General features: G+C 43.2%; 1 protein-coding gene across 3 annotated transcripts in view; it reads right to left on the bottom strand.

Moving 5' to 3' along the window:
- The window catches only part of TEX14 (testis expressed 14, intercellular bridge forming factor), a 95,733-nt gene that overhangs the window by 26,104 nt on the left and 47,187 nt on the right, over window positions 1-22,442 (bottom strand). For 2 of the 3 annotated variants that reach the window (XM_044248582.1, XM_044248583.1), the window contains exons 9-19: window positions 21,573-21,751; window positions 16,692-16,843; window positions 14,931-15,121; window positions 14,017-14,167; window positions 12,017-12,804; window positions 7,775-7,881; window positions 5,330-5,455; window positions 5,041-5,129; window positions 3,250-3,531; window positions 2,302-2,402; window positions 166-285 (exon numbers count right to left, since the gene is read on the bottom strand). In XM_044248582.1, the coding sequence (XP_044104517.1) occupies window positions 166-285; window positions 2,302-2,402; window positions 3,250-3,531; window positions 5,041-5,129; window positions 5,330-5,455; window positions 7,775-7,881; window positions 12,017-12,804; window positions 14,017-14,167; window positions 14,931-15,121; window positions 16,692-16,843; window positions 21,573-21,751 (2,286 nt within the window). The remainder of the gene's footprint in view (window positions 1-165; window positions 286-2,301; window positions 2,403-3,249; window positions 3,532-5,040; window positions 5,130-5,329; window positions 5,456-7,774; window positions 7,882-12,016; window positions 12,805-14,016; window positions 14,168-14,930; window positions 15,122-16,691; window positions 16,844-21,572; window positions 21,752-22,442) is intronic. The other variant, XM_044248584.1, reaches the window with a different exon arrangement.

Raw genomic sequence — 22,442 nt, 5'->3', positions numbered from 1 at the left:
GTCAAACATCTTATTTTTCAGATGTTTTCTCAAAATTTGAAAAGACTGCTAAGTCAACATTATACACTTTTATGTGTAAGCTATTTTTCTCAATAAAAACAACTTAAAAGAATTAAGGCAATCGAGAAAGCTGAAAAGTACTTTTCCCTAAACTGTGGTTTTTACCTCTAGAGCTAAGTTTTCTTGAGCAGTCGAGGAATAAAAATATTCATGGTCTGGAGTTAAAAATTCATCTGTTATGTCCTCAGAAGATTCTGGTGAACAAGTTGATCGCACGGACTGATCCTATTAATAATGTAGGAAATCACTTTTAGGTTGTTGTTCATTATAAACAAATCCTTTATAGTTGGATGCAGTGTTAATAATGGGGTTATCGAAAATAAGCCAGCAGTCAGGGTGATACTCCCTGAGCCAGCCCTCCCTGCCTGCTTGCACACCTGCCTCTGCCCTCTCTCTCCACCATAAACTGTGAACCCTCTGCAGCAAGTGAGGCCAGTGACAGCCCTGAGACTCATAGTCCTTATCTGCACAATGGAGGGGGAGGGGGTTGGGCGACATTTCTGCTCTAAGAAAGAAGAAAGGTCCTAGACTACCCAGGCTGGGCCTGAGCATGAAGAGCCAGCCACAGATACTTTGTTCTCCAGACGAAGAAGCTGAGGCCGCTCAGAACTGAGGAGTTCTGTGGGTGCTACAGTTTCAAAGCAAATGAAGGAACATGGTATTAAAAGTAGCAATGCAGGGACACATGGGTGACTCGGTTGGATAAGCCTCTGACTCTTGGTTTTCGCTCAGGTCACAATCTCAGAGTCCTGGGATCAAGCCCACTTCTTTGGGCTCCGAGCTCAGGGGCAATCTGCTCAAGGATTCTCTCTCTCCCTCTGCCCCTCCCCCTGCTCGTGCCAGCTTGTGAGCTTGTGCATGTGCGCTTTCTCTCAAATAAATAAATCGTTTGAAAAAAATAGCAATGCAATCTCAATAATAAAAATAAAACTTGAAAATTCAAAAGTCCCAGTTATTTCTTCAGCATCTCTGCTCCACCCCTCCTTTTCTGCTCTTCTCCCTGTTCAGCCCCTGGTCCCCACATGGGCAAGTAACTAGCTCCTCTCCATACCTTCAGTCATCTCTCTGCAGAGGTTTTATGATTTATTTCCTTGGATGCTGCTTTTGCCACACTTCTTCTTGCCGCATGCTTGGCAGCTGCTCCCTATACTTCTCCTAACAAATTGAAACTTCTCAGATAAGCCTGGCCTCACATACCTTCCTCAACTCCCTGACAGACCTGTTTCTCCAGCGAAGCCAGTGTGCTTAACATGGACTATCCTTCCCGCGCCCATGTGAGAAAAAGAATAAATTGTCTTGGGCGCCTGGGTGGCTCAGTGGGTTAAGCCTCTGCCTTCAGCTCAGGTCATGATCTCAGGGTCCTGGGATCGAGCCCCACATCGGGCTCTCTGCTCAGCAGGGAGCCTGCTTCCCCACCTCTCTGTCTGCCTCTCTGCCTACTTGTGATCTCTCTCCCTCTGTCAAATAAATAAATAAAATCTTTAAAAAAAAAAAAAGAATAAATTGTCTTAAATTGTCCTTGTGAATGGTTTGTGTGCTATGATTAAATACAATAGTATGTTTGTTGAAAGATCTTAAATGTCATCACAACTGTATTTTTATAGTATTTCATTTTCAGTTGCTGCTTATATTCTTTAAGTGATTGTGTCATCATATCATAATGATAAAAAATTCTGGTTCCTTAGCCTGGCTGGACTGTGGCCCAACTGCATGCTTCAAGGGTGCAGTTAAACCCCTGCAGGGCTGCAGCCTCAATGTGTTGGTCCTGTGGAGGTGCAGTTGTCAGGCATGAACACATGCCTTCCACTGAGAGCTGTCTCTGGGTCTTAGAGGACATTCTAGCTGAAGGAACTCTCTTCACAACCCTGGCCTTGCTCTTGCTGCTCCAATCAGACCTCAGTCACCTGCTGGGCCATGAGCTTTGATACCTGACCTCACACTGTGCTTCCAGAGTTGGTAGTATCTATCCAACTAGACAGGAAGCTCAAGGGCTTCCTGACTCTGACACTTTCTGTGTTCTGTACAAACTCTAAGATACACAGTGCTTTGAATTGAAATGACTCAAAATGTATTTAGGCAGGGAAAAAAAGACTTCCTCATTCATGTCACATACATGAGAGTGCATATTCCAACAAAAAAGAACTACTACAGATATTATTTCACTGGCATAATTCATAACAACTCAATTTGACTTTATTAGGTCCTTGGGTGCAACCTGGCTCTGCAGGCCATATTACTTACGCTGTAAGATTTCTCAATGACCACAGGTGCATCAGATCTTGCTTGAAAGGCTTCACTATGCTCTGGCTGCTCATTTTTTCTAGGAGACAGGTGCCTGATATCTAATGATGACAGAACCAGGGCCATAGTCATTCAGTGATATTTAGATGGCATGGAAGGGGAGAAGAATGGTGTGAGAGAAAAGGTGAGTGACTATTCTGCCAAGGGTGGCCATGTCCCATTTGTCAGGGTCAGTCCAGAGAGTGGAGACTGTAAGTTTGGCCTGACCCCAATACATGGTCCTGTATCATCAATCCTTTTGCCCACCCATTCAAGAGCAATGCTTGAAAAGGAACAGATTCTAAATACTAAGAGTCCAAGACAAGTAGATTTTCTACCTAAGTGATAATTTTAGGTGCATCTTTCTTTGACTTATAAACAATGAAGAAATAATATTCCATCCCCTGATTGCAAGCAAATTACCAAGTGGAACTACACGGCCTTCAGTTTTAACCTATAAATCTATAAAGTGATGACAGTCAATGCCATTTGTCTCTGGGTTCTTCGGGCACAGAATTTCTGGGAGCCAGTGGAGTTTTTCTGGCTTAAAATGCAATACGAGGAAATGGGCAGTAGGGAACAGCCCTCTACCACTGAATTCAGGTAAGAAAGGTTCATTTCCCTGCCAGGTTAGAGCCAGGAACAGGCTCACTGTGTAGAGATCATTTAACTTTCTTTGAGCAAATGGGTCTGCTCCAGTAACAGGAAAACACGCATCTTTGGATTTCTTTACATTCAGGAAGGACAGGGGAATCAATAGGGTATTTGTTTTCCCTTGCAGTTCAGGGTTCCCAGAGAGATGCAAATGGAGAGAAGACCAAGCAAAGGAAATATGCCAGGAGGCTTGCTTATCTTTGAGTGAGTAACTTGATAGAGCTCATCTATCCCTATTCCTCCAGCTGAACTTACTGGTAAAGCTTTGAGGCCCATGCTGTCTGCCGTGCTGGTTACTGTCACAGTCACTGTTGTCCATTTTGTCGCACTTGCCATTTCCTCCGGACTCTTCATTTTTCCTGGGATACTCTACAGTGCACTGCCAGCCCACTTTCTCAGGGTCCCTCAGCAGGGGCTGCAGCAGGAGATCAGGCTCATTTTTAGCCTCATCCTCTAAAGACACACTACTCTGAGGATGCCAAGGTGGTACCGCCAGCTGCCCAGTAGCCACTCTCTCTGCCATTTCTTTCACCTCCACTGGAGAGAAGGGAAAGCAGCATTTAAAACAGAACCGTGAACACTGGACAAAAGCTTTTCCTTCTTAAAGAGCTACATAATACTTTCATAACTCATATTGTCATAATAATTGTCTTTTTAGAACTGCACCATCCCTAGCTTGCCCTGTTGGGCTTGAAGGGGAAGAGAGAAAAGAATTGATAACAGAAGGAAAGACAGAATTTCAGTACATTTCTGATTTTAGAATGGAAGGTAGCAAAAAACGTGAAGATAGAACTTGCTGTGAAGATTTTTATAAGAAAATAACATCTGCGGCTCACAATCTCTACAGACTAATGGAAAGGATTCTAGAGTTTGCCCAGCTCCTTTAGACTAGGCAGAAATCATATGTGAGAATGTGTGTGTCTGTGTGTGTTTTATTTATTTTATATGTGTATCTGCATGATCATATCTTCATTCCAAATGTTCTATACTTTTGCTAATGTCATTTAACATTAGTATTAAAAAAACATAGACACTTTATCCTTTCAAGCGTATAAAACTGATACAAAAGGAAATGCATACAGGATATGCAAAAGTGACACTACATGCTCTCTACTTTCATAATGAATGTTACACATTAAATTTCTACTGCATAGGGGTGCCTGGGTGGCTCAGTGGGTTAAAGCCTCTGCCTTCAGAATGGGTCATGATCCCAGGGTCCTGGGATCGAGCCCCGCATCAGGCTCTCTGCTTGGCAGGGGGCTTGCTTCCTCCTCTCTCTCTCTGCCTGCCTCTCTGCCTACTTGTGATCTCTGCCTGTCAAATAAATAAATAAAATCTTTTTTAAAAAAAATTCTACTGCATATTATTTTGCTATGTTTATTATATAATATGCATCAACATATATACATTGGAAATATTTCCTATAAAGTCTAGAAATGAAAAAAAGTTTTTCCCTAAAAGATAAATCACTGAACAGAACAATATACACAGTGGCAGGCTTGATAGTCTCTTTTCTTTGGACTAGTAACACAAAACAAGTTCATTTAGACAATGTTAAAAGACCCATCTTAATAAAAGCTTATCTTTCCTGAGTAAGTGGTAAACAAAAGGAGGAGGAGGATGAGGGGGAAAAGAAAGAAAAAGAAAGAAAGAAAAAAATACATTTCCTTTCTGCAATTTGTAATCAGAAAGGCCTTAATTTTTTTTTTAATCTATTTATTTGACAGAGAGAGATCACAAGTAGACGGAGAGAGAGGCAGTCAGAGAGAGAGAGAGGGAAGCAGGCTCCCCGCTGAGCAGAGAGCCCAATGCGGGACTCGATCCCAGGACCCTGAGATCATGACCTGAGCCGAAGGCAGCGGCTTAACCCACTGAGCCACCCAGGCGCCCCAGAAAGGCCTTAATTTTTAAACTGAAATGATCCAACAGAAGAAAAGAACGTGGGAGGCTGGTGCAATACAGACTGTGTACTTAGAGATAACAAGCAGGTTAGAGATATACTTTAAGTTTCATTTGGCTCAACAGAACCAATGGCTCTTTACTCACTTTTCCACTTTAAGTGTACCTCTCCATCATCTTCATTATTTCTTGACTTTGCATTACAGATTTCAGAAGATACAGACTCCATACTGATCCTAAATTATGTAGGTTTGGGGGAAGGGGAGCAGGGTGGACACAAATACACCGGTTTGCTCAAGTTTCTGACACAAGCCTGAGCCCACCAGCCCACACAGGGGACCAGCCCCTACTCTCAATCATTCCTGGGGCTGCACTGACTCCTGCCCACCACCAGAGAGCGCAAGACTCCACAATGTTCAGACAACAGACTCCTTACCTAGTAGAGCCCTGGCTAGGGCTGGATGACACAGCAGGGCCCTTAGGGTGCCTTGACACAGTGACAAGTGCACTACTAAGCTGAGTCAGCCTGGTTTGGGCACTGCACTCTTTAGGTCTTCCTTGGCTAAGAAATGAAGGGACTGGGTTAGAAGACCTCTAAGGTTATTTTCAGTTTCCAAATTTCAGATTTCATGATTCTTAAAGTACTCTTGAGAAATTTTCACAGGAAGAAACTCACAATTGAAATCGAGTTTCACTAGACAGACTTCTGAGGTCTAGCAGAACCTCCCACCCCAACAATGCCACAGAACACAGGTGATGGTTTGGTAACTGTTCCTACCCTTCAGTCAGAATTCTCCAGTAACAGACACACCAGTGAATCAGTGAGAGCACAGTAACTAACATTCTCAAACACGGCCTTAAGACACCAGGGAGCCTGAAGCACATTCAGTGCTCTTCAGCCTAGTCTAACTGAGTTCTAGACCCTACCTTCCACTAACCAGCTGCCTGCCTCTGGCATACTTCAGTCTTTGTGGATCAAGTTTCCTCATCTGAAAAACAAGGGAGTCTTTCTACCTCTACATATCCTTGATTATATACACATCTCATCGTCTATTAAAATAACTCCTCAAAAACACAGGACCTGTGGCATATGTATGAATTCCTCATTATCTTGAATGCCCTGCTTCCCCACTGGACCAGAACACGAGAGACTGCTGACCTGGAAAGGTCAGATCTGATTGGCTTATTTAAAGAGCAATTTGGCAGCAGCTATCAAGTATCTTTAAAATGTTTAAACCCTTTGACCTAGTAACTCTGCTTCTGGCAATCCACCAAGGACATAATCCAAAGTGCAGAAAAATTTGCAAAGACAAGTCACTGCAGCCCTATTCAAAATGGATCAAAGCATGAAAATACCTAAAATTCAACAATGGGGGAAATCCAACAAGTTCACATTTGCAGGATGTTTTCTTTTTGTAATATTTATCTAAGTAATCTTTATACCCAACTGGGGCTCAAACTCACAACCCTGAGATCAAGAGTGGCATACTCTTCTGACTGAGCCAGTCAGGCGCACAACCTGGATATTTTTTAATAAAGTGGGATAATGCTCTTGTTCTAATGTAAGATGAAAAGTCAGGATATAAAAGTACCTATATGGGGGTGCCTAGGTGACTCACTTGGCTAAGCGTCTTTGGAAAACATACAAAAAGACTTAGTGGATTGGTAGCAAAATGTTAAAACTTTTCTTTAGTCCGTTTTTTGTTCTTTTGGGGGAACATGGTGAATGGGTGTATCGGATTCCACAACTTTGTTATCTAATGACCATACTATCACCCCATCTGCTTCTCTCAATGATGTGAGCTCTAACCCCTTTGATGCCAGTTAGTTGGTTCTCTAATAATTCCTTTTGTAAAGGTAAAATACACTGAACTAAAATGTCTCGGCTATTTTCCTTTATTCTCCCTAATGAACACATTTACCGATGTGAAAGGAAAAGCAAACTCTTGTCATTAGTCTCAGTCACCACTGGGAGAGAAAAAAAAGTTACTTTTTTCCAGAAGAAACTGATTCCAAAGGCATGGATTAAAGCTACCATTTAGGGACGCCTGGGTGGCTCAGTTGGTTGGGCAGCTGCCTTTGGCTCAGGTCATGATCCCAGCGTCCTGAGATCAAGTCCCACATCGGGCTCCTTGCTCGGCAGGGAGCCTGCTTCTCCCTCTGCCTCTGCCTGCCTCTCTGTCTGCCTGTGCTTGCTCTCTCTCTGACAAATAAATAAATAGAATCTTTAAAAAAAAAAAAAAAAAAAAGCTACCATTTAACCACAGGAAAGGAAAACTGAAATTGACAGACTAGTCTATCTTGAAACACATTTATGGGCCTTTAATAATCACCCCTATGCAAAATAAAATTTGTTTTACCTAAATTCTTAAAAACTCAGTGTACACATACACTCTTCTTCCCATGATCAGTGCTGAAGCCAATTCATTTCATAGATTTGGCTGGAAATCAGAGGCTGCGTGGTAACAGTTAAACCACTCAGCCCCTGCTCTGGAGTCAGGGATGCTTATTTTGAGGAACCCTTGTTTCTAAATAGTTTGGTTTCTGGAGCACTGATAGATGGAATACCTGGCATTCCTTTTTTAAGAAAAACAATCTGGGCAGCTTTGGAAGAGCAAGGTGCTTTGCTTTTGACAAATGTTGAGTTCCGCCTGATTAACCTGCCAGCTCCTTTATCTTCGATGTTTTTTCCTACAGGTTTCCGTTACATGGCTCTTTCCGCTCACCTGAAGGAGAAAACCTGCCAAGATCTGTTTCTGTGTTAGTGTTCTTCATCACCCACAGTCTCTTTGTCGCAAAACACATGAAGATCATTAAGTGCCTCTGGGGTCACGTGGGAGTCTAAAGGCATGGTGACACAGAGAACAAAACGTTAACCCACCTGCTGGTATTTGGGCTCCTGTTTCTTTCCAGACTGTGCTTGGCTCCTTGAGTGGGCTGTGATTGTTCACTTGTGCTCTGTTTTTCAGGTCCACAAAAAGTTGGTAGCTTAAAAAGTAGTAAACATGTTTCAGTGCTTTGATGAAGGAATTCCTCTTCACTTTCACATTCTATTTTTCAAGCCATTCTTACTAAATGTGTAGAAATAACCAAACCTACTAAGATGATTTCCCTGTGCGTATTTCATATCTAGTAACTCATCTCTCAGCTGGAGGTCTTTACAACATTACACAGCAATGTTGGCCCCCAGAAATGCAGTCTAGACTGGGAGCAAGTGAAGGATGAGCAGAAAAAACAGACTTCAAAAATCCAGTAACCTGGGGTGCCTGGGTGGCTCAGTGGGTTAAAGCCTCTGCCTTTGGCTCAGGTCATGATCCCAGGATCCTGGGATCAAGTCCGGCATAGGCCTCTCTGCTCAGCAGGGAACCTGCTTCCTCCTCTCTCTCTGCCTGCCTCTCTGCCTACTTGTGATCTCTGTCTGTCAAATAAATAAATAAAATCTTTAAAAAAAAAAATCCAGTAACTTTTAGGGTGGCTCAGTGTTTAAGCGTCTGCCTTTGGCTCAGGTCATGACCCTCTAGTCCTGGGATCAAACCCTGTGTCAGGCTCCCTGCTCAGTGGGGAGCCTACCTCTCCCTCTCCTACTCTCCCTGCTTATGCTCTGTCAAATAAATAAAATCTTTCTTAAAAAGTCCAATAACTTTCCCCTGTATTATTATTAAGGTAGCAAGCTTTGTGGCAGGAGCCTTGGACCCTGGCTTCTAGTCTAATCCTTACTCAGAATAACCTGAGAGAGTCTTCTGCTTCAGCTTCCTCATCCATAAAACAGGGAAAATAGTATCTCCCTGAATCCATCAGTGGGGATGCTATGAAAATAAGACACAATAAAATAAAAGCTACAATACCTTGGAAATAGAAGTAAATTAAATTAAAGCCTGGGTATTTTATTCCAAAGAGAAAATCCTGGATCTGCTTATTCTAATTTTAACAAACTTCATTATATTTTCTAGCCTGCAGCAAGTTAAGGCAACAAATGTGTTGCACTGGGATGGTAGTAAGATGTGCAAAGGTAAGAGGGTGCATAAAAATGGTCATAAGCTCCTAGAAACATCGCTAAAGGCAAGGGAAGCAAGAGCAAAAATGAACTGTTGGGACTTCATCAAGATCAAGAGCTTTTGCACAGCAAAGGAAACAGTCAACAAAAACAAATGACAACTGACAGAGTGGAAGGAGATGTTTGCAAATGACATCAGATAAAGGCCTAGTATCCCAAATCTATAAAGACCTTATCAAACTCAACACCCAAAGAACCAATAATCCAATCAAGAAATGGGCAGAAGACGTGAACAGACATTTCTGCAAAGAAGACATCCAGACAGCCAACAGACACATGAAAAAGTGCTCCATGTCACTCGGCCTCAGAGAAATACAGATCAAAACCACAGTGAGATACCACCTCACACCAGTCAGAATGGCTAAAATTAACAAGTCAGGAAATGACAGATGTTGGTGAAGATGCGGAGGAAGGGGAACCCTCCTACACTGTTAGTGAGAATGCAAGCTAGAGCAGCCACTCTGGAAAACAGCATGGAGGTTCCTCAAAAAGTTGAAAATAGAGCTACCCTCTGACCCAGCAATCACATTACTGGCTATTTATGCTAAAGATACAAACGTAGTGATCCGAAAGGGCACGTGCACCCGAATGTTCATAGCAGCAATGCCCACAATAGCCAAACTATGGAAAGAACCTAGAAGTCCATCCACAGATGAATGGATAAAGAAGATGTGAGATACACACACACACACACACACACACACACACAATGGAATACTATGCAGCTATCAAAAGAAATGAAAACTTGCCATTTGCAACGACATGGATAGAACTAGAGGGTATTATGCTGAGCGAAATAAGTCAATCAGAGAAAGATAAATTGTCATATGATCTCCCTGATATGAGGAATTTGAGGGGCAGGGTGGGGGTTTTGGGGATTAGGGAAGGAAAAAAATGAAACAAGATGGGATCAGGAGGGAGACAAACCATAAGAGACTCTTAATCTCACAAAACAAACTGAGGGTTGCTGGGCAGGGAGGGGTATGGAGAGGGTGGTTGGCTTATAGATATTGGGGAGGGTATGTGATATGGTGAGTGCTGTGAAATGTGTAAGCCTGATGATTCACAGACCTGTACCCCTGGAGCAAATGATACATTATATGTTAAGAAAAATAATAAATAATTTTAAAATGCTATAAAACAAAATGGTCATAAGCTCCCTAAAGTATGAGCTACAGAGGCCTTTGCATGGGGGCAAAGATTCCTTAGCAGGGCCTGAAGGCAACAACTTTATTATGGAGCATCAAATAATACAACAAATAACACAGTTCCAAAAAATGTCATGGTCACCAAGGAGAGCTTAGAATATACTAAGAAATATATTCAAAATAGGTATTTAGAATAATGGGACGTTTGTAATGTTTCCTTTGGTGCAATTAAAAATTTAGGAACTGAGAAATTAAAGGACTAATCCAAGGCACCAGGCATATAAATGAGGCCTTGGACCTTCTGGCCCAGCCCAGTCTCCAGCTGAATACAGTCAAGGGAGTGATCCCAGCCTATGCCACAAGGAGTGAAAATTATCATACTGGTTAGCCCTAACATATTCCTGACCCATAGAATTGTGAAAAGTAATAAATCACTGTTATTTTAAGCCACTAAGTTTGGGGTTTTGTTGTTGTTGTTACTCCACAGAAATAGATAACCAAAACATAATATATAAGAAAAGTTATTTCTAATAGTTTTCTAGGAAATCTGAATTTTCAAAAGAAAAAGAAATATTAGAGTCTAAGTACATTCTTTTTGCCTTCTCTTTTTACAGAAACAAATGCCAATGCTTCCCAAACGTTTTAAGTGAGGACTGCAGTCTCACTGAAACTCAGCAGGGGACCGTGAAAGAACACCAGACTAGGAGTGAAGAAACATGCCCGTAATCAGCTGCGGCCCTTGGCAATGGCACAGTAAGGAGTGCGGGCGGTGGGAGTTGTCCACCCTGTTGTCCAGCCCATGCACGCCTTAAAGGGATGCGCCTGAGGTGGAGATTTTAAAACTAAAACCACTAAAAGCTGACCAGCTTTTTACCACCATAGGCCAGCAACTCTAAGTAACTTCAGTAATAAAATCCTTCTTCCAATGGGGCTCACCTCTCCTATCCTAACATCATCTCAGTAACACCTGGACTTTAGGAAGTTCAAGTCACTGAGCTTGAGCTTCATACTCAGTGACAATGAGTATGGGGTAAATGATGGAAAATGATGGGGCTGATCCATCTCTAAAATTAGGATTCAAGAGCTAGCCAGCTCTCTATATGTGAACTTGTTCATTTATTCATTCCCTCAATGACCATTTATCAAGTACCTTCTCTGTACCAGGTACCCATGCTAAGGCACAGAATGTGTAAGACCCAGGCCCTGCCCTTAAGGAGCTGAGGCAGAAGCCACTCTGAAACCTCACTAAGCTTCAAGCTACACCTCCTAGACCAGTTCCCATTGTGTCTTCTCGCCTCCTTTGAGGTGTCTTCTTTGATGACCAGGGCCCTCTGTACCACACTGGAGCTACTCCTAAATAAAGCCTGTGACTCAATCATCACCGTATCCCAGGGTTTAACTGTATAGCCTCTGGCTCTAGAAATGTTTATTGAATGAGTGAATAAATGAATAAGCAATTGAGGATGGAAATTAATACCTGCCCAAGGGACCATATTTAGTAAGTGAATCATGCTAAATTGTTAATACTTGAATATTCTGACCTATAAAACAGCAGTTTCACATGGTCCAAGCTTATGAACAGGATTTATAAAGAACACGGGCTGTATGTTGGGTTTGGAATGACAGACGAAGAGTATCTACCTTGGAGTCCCATCCTAGAGGCCTTATTTCCTGAAGCCAAGGACCCCACTATGAGCTGGTTTTATTTATGTTAGTCCTTGTACAGGGCTTAGGGGCAATGTTGAACCATGTTCCAGATCCTGCTCACACAGCCCTGCCTCCCACTTCTTAGCTGTACCTGATGGCTCTTCTCTGACTGATCTCCAGTGCTTTCATCAGAGACTTGGGTGACAGCTTTCCGGTCACAGCCACTTCTTTTCCTGGACCTTTTGCCAAAATGCCCCCCTTGGAAGTCTCTCACTATGGAAGACCTTGTCAGGGTTACGCAATTGCCACTGGTGTCCAGCTGCTGGCCCCCTGGCAGCTGTATGACAGGCGGTATATAACTGGAAGCTGGGGGGCCCAAGGCTGAAGGGGAGTCATAGATGTTCACGAACTCTCTTGAAGAAGCCCACAAAGACCTGCACTCCTCCTGCTCCTTCTGTATCATCTCAAGTTTATCGATTTTCTGTTGGATATTCCTGAGCAAATCGGCATTCTGGTGCATTAATGTCTGTGAAATCTTCAGATTCAGCACACACTTACTGATGTACTCCTCGGTCACACACCTATTGCTCATGTGGTCCTTGGCTCCTCTGGTTGACTCAGGCAGGCTGGGTGAACTAAGAGAACCATTTTGCCAATCCCAATCCTCAAAGGAGAGCTCTGTGCTAGCTCCTGAAGAGCTCTCGTCCTCATCACAAAAACAGCATGCCTCTCTCTCCATAATTTCCAGCTCTCCTTCCATGGACTTTAGTTCATCTGCCTGGCTTGGTCCAGTCCCCTCAAAGGATGAACCCGCTTCTGGGGGCTCCTCTTTGCCATCTCCCCTGTCCAGACAGCCTGAGTAGATTTCATTGATTTCAAAGCTACAGAGGCTTGCCTGACCTGGGCTGGGGCTCCTAGCCTCTTCTGCCACCGGGCCAGCAGGAGAAGCAGTGTCTTGATTCTGAATCTCCTTGGTCATCATACTTGGATCTAGGACCTGAGGATCTGGTGTTGCTTTCTCGGGGGGAGAAGGGGGACCCCTGGGTGAATGAAGCCGACTACCTGTTGGAAAGAATGGCAACATGCAACTGATTAAAGTGATCACATGCAGCAGCTAAGCAGCCCTGGAATGTTGCTCAAGTGGTGTGAGAATAGAGAAAGCAGCTTTTTATTTTCCCAGTCCCTTCACAGGTGCGGAAGACTACCAGATACACTCACATAGCGTGCAAGGGTATTTCTAACAGATGAAAATTTCCATTTTGACATGCGTTGAGGTAGAAAACTGGGGACAGATCAAACCCTGGGGAAAATGTTGTAAGCTTAAGTTATAGTGCACTCAAAACACACATAACTGTCAGGACATGGAAATTACAGACCCCTAAATCTTAATGACTAAATTCATAGCTTTTTTTTTTTTTTTTAACATACACAGGAGTTTGAATACTCATGTCAGTTAAAGTCATGCTCTTGGTGAGTATCTGATAGAAGTAACCAAAACAGTGTCTGAGAATACAATTCATCATGGGAAGAATCATAATTCAAAAAATAACCCCAGAATGGACATCCCATCACCCGTGGCTGATGGTGTATAACTTGCAGAGAACAGGATGGAGAAGCGAAAGTAATGAGCACTTGGCTAGGAGGGGGTGGGGGAACGACACCATTCTAGAGGCTTCCAGCCCTATCCAAAGAGATAGAGAGGATAGTCACTTGGCCTGGATCCCAGCTCTATAATAAGCTCTGGAGTCCTAAGCAAGCCACAAGTTCTCTGGCCCTTAGCTTTCTCATCTGAAATATGACGATATTATGCTGAAGGATTACAAGGTCCTTTTTAGCTCTGAATTCTAAGATTTCTAAAGGTACTAAAGGTTGGAGGGAAACACCAAAACATTAACAAGTTATTTCTAAGTGGCAGAATTAAAATAGTAAGTCATTTTCTTCCTTGTATGATTTCAAGTTTTCTATAATGAACAGATAATAGCTTTGAATTTAAATATCACCATTTTCATTTGTAAAGCAATTAAATCAAGTCCTAAGAACAATCATGCTAGAAATAAACTAGTTGTTATTGCTTAGTTCTGGATTGAACCAAGGTATATATGAAGCCAAAAAATTTTAACTTAGTAATTTCAAGGATCTTGATTTTTCCCTAAGGCATCCACCATTTCCAAGTGTAAGTGATGTGTACAGTTTGTGGAGTTGATTAGTTGTAGCTTACAACTGTCGTAAGACATTCATGTCAAATAATGTTTAACCTGTGGGTTAAGGCCATACCCGTTTCTTTCAGCTCTTTTATTTCCAAGTTAGGGGTCTCTTTCAGATGATCTGAGGTCAGTCCTAGATAGACATTGACATCAGGATGGAGTTCGTATCTCTGCACCGTGGGGCTCTCAGTTGGCGGAGTTCTCTGGGTTCCAAGAAAATCCTTTAACAAGCAAAATATCATTAAGGATATAATTTATAATCATCTGAATGTCACTTTTTTTAAAGTTTATTTATTTAAGTGATCTCTATACACAATATGGGTCTCAAATTTACAACTCTGAGATTGAGAATCTCATGATCTTCCAGCTGAGCCAGCCAGTTTTTTGGTGTTTTTGAAACAGATCTAGGTATCAAATAAATTCCCTCTTCTTCCTGTTGGGCAGACTGACTATAACTCAAATTAGTTAATTCATTATTATTACCAATATTTTAAAAATAATAATAATAATAAGGGGAGTCTGGATAGCTCAGTCAGTTAAGCATCTGCCTTCATTCGGCTCAGGTCATGATTCTGGAGTTTCAGGACCAAGCCCTAGGCTGGGTTCCCTGCTCAGCAGGGAAATCTGCTTGTCTCCCTCTGCCTCTCCTTGCTTGTGTTCTCTTTCTCTCTTTCTCTCTCAAATAAATAAAATTCTTTAAAAATTAAATTAAATTAAATAATAACAATAGCTCTCAGTCACTGAATCACATTTTGTGCCTATGCCCCTCTATGTGAATTTCCCCAGCTTCCTTCATCAATTCCCGGCTGTCCTCACCAAGTGAAGCAGCTAGAAGGTCCTTTTCTTGGGAACCCAGAAAGAGTGTGATGAAATGAGGATTTCCAAATCTTCCTACAACTTGATCTCTAGCCTCTTCCTGGTCTCTAAGCTCCCTAAACGACTGTGATGAGTAAGCTGAAATAAACTAATGGCTTCAGAGCTTACCTTTAAGTCATTCTTCAGAAGGTACCGGATATCTTGAAGGTTCATAGTTCGGTTTTTCTGCTTGACCTGGATGCCTGACTTAACAATATCGTAGTAAGGTTTTGGAAGCCTGACGTCAGCTTCTAAATAATTTCCCAAGACTATGGCTTCTTTGATAACTGAGCCATCTAAATCATTCCAGGGTATGTTATCTGTTAAGGAAGAAATCATAGGAAAGAGTAGCATTAATAACTCAAGTTTAAGGGGCACCTGGGTGGCTCAGTCGGTTGAGCATCTGCCTTTGGCTCAGGTCATGATCCCAGGGTCCTGGGACCAAGCCCCACATTGGGCTCTCTGATCAATGGAGAGTCTCCTTCTCCCTCTCCCTCTGCCTGCTGCTCCCTCTGCTTGTGCTTGCTCTTGCTCTCACTCTCTCTCTCTCTGTAAAATAAATAAATAAAATTTTTTAAAAAACCATCCAGGTGCCCCTCATTTACAGGTTCTTAAGGGGCATCTCACAGAGACCCTTAAGCATTGACAGCAATACTCAGTTTAAAAACTTTTCTCAGGTTAAATGTATTGTCGTTGACAGGATGATAGGAGGACCTTGTTAAGTTTTAAAGAACGGGTTAAAAGAGAAAGATTTCTGGGAGATCATCTCGTATCTTCCATAAGCACAAAGAAGTTTCCTTAAAGAGATTTTCTATGCTTTAAAAAAATGTTTTAAAAAAAAAAAGAAATCAGGTAAAATTGGGTAACCTTTGTCAAGTCGCTCAACCCTGTTAAATAGTAATTTCTCTTTATAGAAAAAGCTACCTGAAAGTCCATTCATATAAACAAGAAGCCACTTTACCCATTTATGAGGGCAATCCCTGCTGCAGAAACAGTGCTGGAATCACGCGTGCATGGGCTCCCTGCTGGCAGACCTGGGCACCACAAGGAATATTTCATGGCTTCAGGATCCAAAAGCCAATGCATTTCTCTCATGGAAGGTATGATTTTGCCTCTCAGACTGTAAACACTGCTAATAGGAAGGGACTCTCACCCCCTCAGTGAATGTGGTTTTACTGTGTGTGTGTACGTGTGCTCCCCTCTCCTGAAAAATTCCGTGTCTTCTGATATGTGATCACCTCCTTCACATTAGGGTCTTGCAGATTTGGAAACGCTTTCGTGTCTTTCAAGTGACACTGCTTATATACACACTGAACCCTAGGTGTGTTTGATTTCATACTTTACTTCTCCAAGGCCAGTCTTTCCTCCTCGTTTACAAGTTCTTTTTTTTTTTTTAAGGTTTTATTTATTTGAGAAACAGAGACTGGGAGTGAGAGACAGAGCACAGGCAATGGAAGGGGAAGAGGGAGAGGGAGAAGCAGCCCCCATCTTGAGCAGGGAGTCTGCCAATGTGGGACTTGATCCCAAGACTCACGATCATGACCTAAGCTGAACCGACTGAGCCATCCAGGTGCCCCTCATTTACAGGTTCTTAAGGGACATCTCACAGAGACCCCTAAGCATTGACAGCAATACTCAGTTTAAAAACTTTTCTCAGGTTAAATGTATTGTCGTTGACAGGATGATAGGAGGACCTTGTTAAGTTTTAAAGAACGGGTTAAAAGAGAAAGATTTCTGGGAGATCATCTCGTATCTTCCATAAGCACAAAGAAGTTTTCTTCAAGAGATTTTCTATGTCCTGCATTTTCATAAAACTAAGTAACTCTTGAGGAAAAAAATCTAATCTAAGAGTAGAGACTCTGGTCACAGTCAATGTGCTCTTGGATCTACCTGTTAAAATCTCCTGTATGATCATAGAAAAGCTGTAAACATCCGATTTCACTGTGGCTGCCTTCTGTAAGATCACCTCTGGGGCAGCCCAGTTGTACAGCTGGGTCGGGAGGGGCACTCCAGTCAGGTCCTTGTGTATACGTCCATCTTGGCTACAGAAGGAAAAATAAGGTCAGGTTCATGCCTTAAAGGATCATCATGACCATCATATAGTACATTTGTGAAACATCTGCCTCTGAAGACAGGCAATCTCCTTGAGCTTCTAGAAACCCAGCTAGTCCCTGAGCTAACCCTCACCACCTGCTGTTCAAATCTACCAGAGTGGGCCCTGCCCACCCTCCACTGCATCTGACCATTCTCTCTTGCTCATTCATTCAAGTCATGGGGGACCGCTTTGAGTTTCTCCAAGATGTCATCACTTCAGGTGTTTGCACTGCAAACTGGCTGCTTCTGCATGGCATGGGCTACCCAGAGATCCCAGGGTGACTGGCTGCTTCTTGTTTAACAAAGGTATTAGCTCAAAAATTACCTCAGAGATCTCCCTTACCACCCATAGTCCTTTTCATTGGCTCCAGAGTATTTATTTTCTGAAGGTTTGTTCATTTATCTACTGCTTATTTTCTTCTCCCCTCTACTAGAGTCAACTCCATGAGAAGAGACACCTTATCTGTCTTTTATATCATGTATATCTAAACTTACCTAAGGGCCTCAATGCCTACTTTTTTTTTTTTAAGATTTTATTTATTTATTTGACAGACAGAGATCACAAATAGGCAGAGAGGCAGGCAGAGAGAAGAGGAAGCAGGCTCCCTGCCAAACAGAGAGCCTGATGCGGGACTCGATCCCAGGACCCTGGGATCATGATCTGAGCTGAAGGCAGAGGCTTTAACCCACTGAGCCACCCAGGCGCCCCCCTCAATGTCTACTTTTGAATAAATATGTATAAGACTCTTTCAAGACCCCCCTCAAGCCCTATCTGCTTTATCAAAGTCTTGTGGGACTCCTCCAATTCCAGAGTTTTCTGCACTCTGCCCTCTTGGGAACAAGCCTTCTCAGTTCAGCACTCAAAGGTTCCCCGATTGGCTTGAAAAACTCAACTTCCAAACAAGATTCCTTGAGAACTAAGTCAGAGCATCCTAAATGTCTCCTGGGCCAACAAGAGCCTTCAGGGTAAGGTCAGCACTGACTTCTGTCTGCAGCTTTCATGAGCATCTGATGAAATCTTGTGTGCAGCAAGAGTTTGAGCCATAAAGCACTATACAAGTAAGTTATTAATATGAATGTTATGGTAGGCATTTGGTAAAAACTGTGAATGCTAGTCGATCAATTTTTTAAAGATTTATTTATTTTAGAGAATGTGTGCTTTGGGGGGTGGGGGGGAGGAGGGGAGGCAGATCTTGAGCAGACTTCCTGCTAAGTGTGGAGTCTGATGTAGGGCTCCATCTCATAATCCTGACATCATGATCCGAGCCAAAATCAAGAGTCAGACCTTTAACTGATTGAGCCATCCTGGTCCCCAGTAATTAAATTTTTAAAAAGCAAGTGGCCGGAAGTTCTTTGCTGGTCTGGCAAAAGGTAGATTTGAGGATAGGCTGGACATCTCAGACTTTAATCAAAGTTCCCTAAATAATATTTCTTCCAGAAATAATATTTCTTTGACCTTTTGGTAGACGGTAGTGAGTTCAGGAAGCCATCAAGTTAGAAAAGTTGGTATTGACTTTTTGGTTGTATTACTGAATAGAGAGGTGTGGCCTGGTATAGTATGAACAGAGACATGCCAATATCATATTTATATCACAGGTAAAGCAATGGAGTGTTTTACTATCAGAGATATATTCTGAGGATGTAAAATGCTTGGCTCTTTGCCTTGTGGGGTGATTCTTCAAGGGAAATACTCACCTACTTTCTCAGGTCTCTCAGACTTGTCTAAGGGTCTGTGAGAGACAAGTCACTCACAAACCAGCATTTATATTTTTTCTGTTTTATTTCTACTCACCTTCTTCTCTTATAATCCCCCTTCTTTCTTGGTTAAATCTAGTTGGGGAGTGGGGGAGCTTCTTTTCTGGATGTCATTCTAGGGCAGTTATTTTTCTAGGTTTCAGCTCTGACATCATTAAAATTATATTTGGCTATAGCTATGTGATACCACTTGCAAGGTCAATGCTAGTTCTAAAGATTCCATTAAGAAGAATCTGAAGAGTAAGAAAAACTGCTGTATCATTTTTATACCACGAGATGGAGTGTTACCCTTGACAATGACTTTCAACAAACCAACCAGCCCAAATAGAATGTTACCAAAAATAAATGTGAAATTGGAAAGTTATTTTGGATTCTTGGATCTCAGCTCATATTATCAGTTGTCAAAGAAGGGTATGCTGTTGTGGCTGAAACTGCTTGCCAACTGATGTTTCAGCCTGAAGTTCCATTCTGAAGTCAACAAATCCAAAAGAAAACTTACACCTTCTTACTCAGTTACCTCCCAGCCCCTTACTTGACCAATCTGTGGATCCTAGCTCCTCAGTACATCTCATTTTTTGCTTCTATTCTGTTTCCTTAATCACCAGCAGACCGGGAAATAGGGCCTCCTAGCTGGGCTTCCTACCCTTAACCTCCAATCCATTCTGCCCCAATATCCAGGAAACATCTTTACCACCTTGTTCCAGTCACAGCTGGATAACTTGAGATCATCTCTTTCCCTTTCTCAGCCTCAGTTTCCTCATCTGTGAAAGACAAAGTGAGGCTGAGCCATCTCCGAAGATCGATTTCACTCTAGGTTTCACATTTCTATAGGAGAGCTCAGGCAGAAGAAACGGTCATGCCTCCATGTCAACAACAGATGTCGCTCCATCACCAGCAAATATCTTGGACTGCTGCAGCCTTCCTAAAAAACCCCTGCTGTTATCAAAGGCAAAAATGTCCAAATCCCTTAGCTTCTATAGCTCCTGCAGACATAGCTAAAGTGGTCAATCCCATTCTGAACCATTTAAAGTTTTCCCACCATCCAGACTCTTCTGTTCACTTAACTGATGTTTGACTGAGCACTTACAATGTGGCAGGCCCCTAGCTGACAAGGAACAAGCACAGTCCCTGCCCTCTCAGAGGTCCCCCTCTGGTGGGGCAGACGCACTTGGCTGCAGAAGAATGGAATTATCCAAAGTGCTGTGGGGATCAGGGCTTCAGTACAGGCTTCATGGGTGTGGTGGGAGATTGTGCCTGAGGTGAGTTTAAAAGGATAACTAGGTGAGTACCAACTATTCCAGATGGAGGCAGCAGTACCCAGAGATGGCCTAGACTGAAAGTGGCTTCAGATGCCAGGGAAGTGACAAGGCTGGCACTGTGGGCGGAGCCCCATCTTGGAAGGCTTCCACACCCTGCAAAGTGCCTGGACTTAATCTTGTAGGCAATGGGGAGACACTGGAAGTTTTAAACTGGAACCAAGAATGGCCCAGATCTGAGGCTGAGCAGCTCGAATGGAGACAGTACTCATGTGGAGAACTGCTGCAGTCACACCCTAACTGCTTCCCCGCCTCTCTCTTGTCCCCTATCAGCCCCTTCTTCACATCCAGGAGCCAGAGGGACCTTCTTAGCCTGTCAATCATCCATGACACCACACTGCTCAAAACAAACAAACAAACAAACAAAACAAAACAAAAAACAGCCCTTTGTATCACCCCAGTATTCTTGGGATAAAAAATTCAAATTCTTCGCCAAGGCCCACAGAGTCCAAATATAACAAAGTCCCCTGACTCTCCTCTGCAGGCAGAAGGACTAGGGGCATGTGCAGTCTGGGAGGTAAGCCTTTCTGTTTCATTCAATCAAAAAACATATGCTGAGTGCTTAATGTGTAAAGGTTTGTTTTAGGCATTTGAGATAGAGCAGTGGATAAACAGAAATCCCAGCCCTCACAGAGCTTTTCACTTCGTGAGAAAAAATACACTAAAGACTATGCAAGGAGCAACAACCAGCGACCAAAGACTGAAACAAAGCCTCAGTGTCTGTGGGGGTAGGTGGGGGCAAAGGCAAGCTGAGGTAGGCAGGGCTGAGCAAGAAGCTTCACAGCAGAGCAGAACCAACAATGGGCTGAGGGCTCAGAGCTGTGGAAGGCAGCAAGGAAGCACAGGAGAGATCCTCTGCCTTCTAGAACCTACAGATGGAGACAACAGGTACCCCCAACTCTTAAGAGGACTTTGACACGTGCCAAATGGGAAATGAAGTCCACTCACCAACCCTTGAATGAAGGGGTTGTTTTTCTCTCTGCCCCCTCACTGCCCTGATGGCCTCAAGGGCCAGGAATGCCCTTAGAGCCCACCCAGCCAAGTACCTGGCCCAGGAGTAGTAGGCATGACCAACTGTAAGGCTCTCCAGCACCTATCACCTTCTCTCTCCTTCCAGGATGCATGGCTATGACACATTTCCCAGCCTCCCTGCAGTGAGGAAGAGACTACAAAGGAGGAAGCAACGATATAGCTACTTCAGGCTGGCCCCTAAATACCACGTGACCCTGCATGCTCCCTCCTCACCGACCAGCAACTACAGAACACAGTGGGGGGCTGAAGCTTAGGGACAGCAGAATTATGGATAGGGGAACTTGGAATACAGTGAGTGTCCCTCTCCAACATACATATTACGCAGCAATGGGAGTAAGAAACATACCTCGGTTGCGTTAAGCCACTGAAAATTTTGAAGTAGACAGAGCATTTACACCATTGGCTAATAGGGGCCCTTGCTTGTTAAATGTTTATTAAAATGAGAATGTCTCGAACAGAAGTAACTGCCCCAAAGTCCCAACCTTGGCAGACAGGGCAAGGCATTTGGGAAACCTCTTTCTCACCAATGAGGAAGAGGCCCACCCAGATCAGATTCTTTCTCTACAGCACCCACCTTTCCATCATATACTCCAGGTTGGTGAGCCTTGCTTCTCCTGTGGAAACGATGTGGATGGCGTAGGAGCTGAGGGAGCGGTGGATAAAGCCCCGGGAATGCAAGTATCTCAGGGCGTCAGAAATCTGGAGCAGCAGGTGCACGATCACCTCCATGTGCAGCACGGGGAACTGGGCGCGCTGGAACCAAGGGAGAAAACAGCCAGGAACAACAGGGACTGGGCCCCGGATGCTGCAGAATGCCTTGAGTTTTCCAAAGCCTTTTCAATAGTTCCTCACAGCTACCTAGAGTCCCCATTTTACACATGGGGAAAGTGAAGCTCAGGGAGGTTAAATGACTGACCTAAAGTCCCACTGACCCAGGGCCCCTATGGCTCCAAAGCTGGACCCTTTCCCTGAACTGAGCTGCTTCACACCACAAAAAATGAGAAGAAAGTTCTCAAAGCCTGGTATGTGTATCCAGGGTGGGCTCACCACCAGCACACCACCACAAATGAACCTGTCCTGCACCTCACCCCATTCAAGCCTGGGCTGCTGGGAGAACCTGGAAGCTTAAAGGACCAGTCCAGCCCCTACCCCAGTGAGATGACTGATACTAAGAGGAAAGAAATTCACTCACACCAACATATCTGGCTGATTAAAGTCATGTTGGTCTCTCCCCAGAGAAATGGCATTCTTTTGGGGGGAAAAAAAAAAAAAACACCAAAAACTTATTATTTAGGTATAATTGGCATACAATGTTGTATTAGTTTCAGGTGTACAACACAGTAATTCAACAATTCCGTACGTTACATAATGCTCACTGCAATAACTATAGTCACCACCCGTCACCACACATTATTACAATATTATTGACTATATTCCCTACACT

The sequence above is a fragment of the Neovison vison genome, chromosome 5 (genome assembly GCF_020171115.1).
Source record: "Neovison vison isolate M4711 chromosome 5, ASM_NN_V1, whole genome shotgun sequence".
NCBI classification, from domain to species: Eukaryota; Metazoa; Chordata; class Mammalia; order Carnivora; family Mustelidae; genus Neogale; species Neogale vison.
The sequence above is the reverse complement of the archived record's forward strand: the minus strand, read 5'-3'. Positions and strand labels throughout refer to the sequence as shown.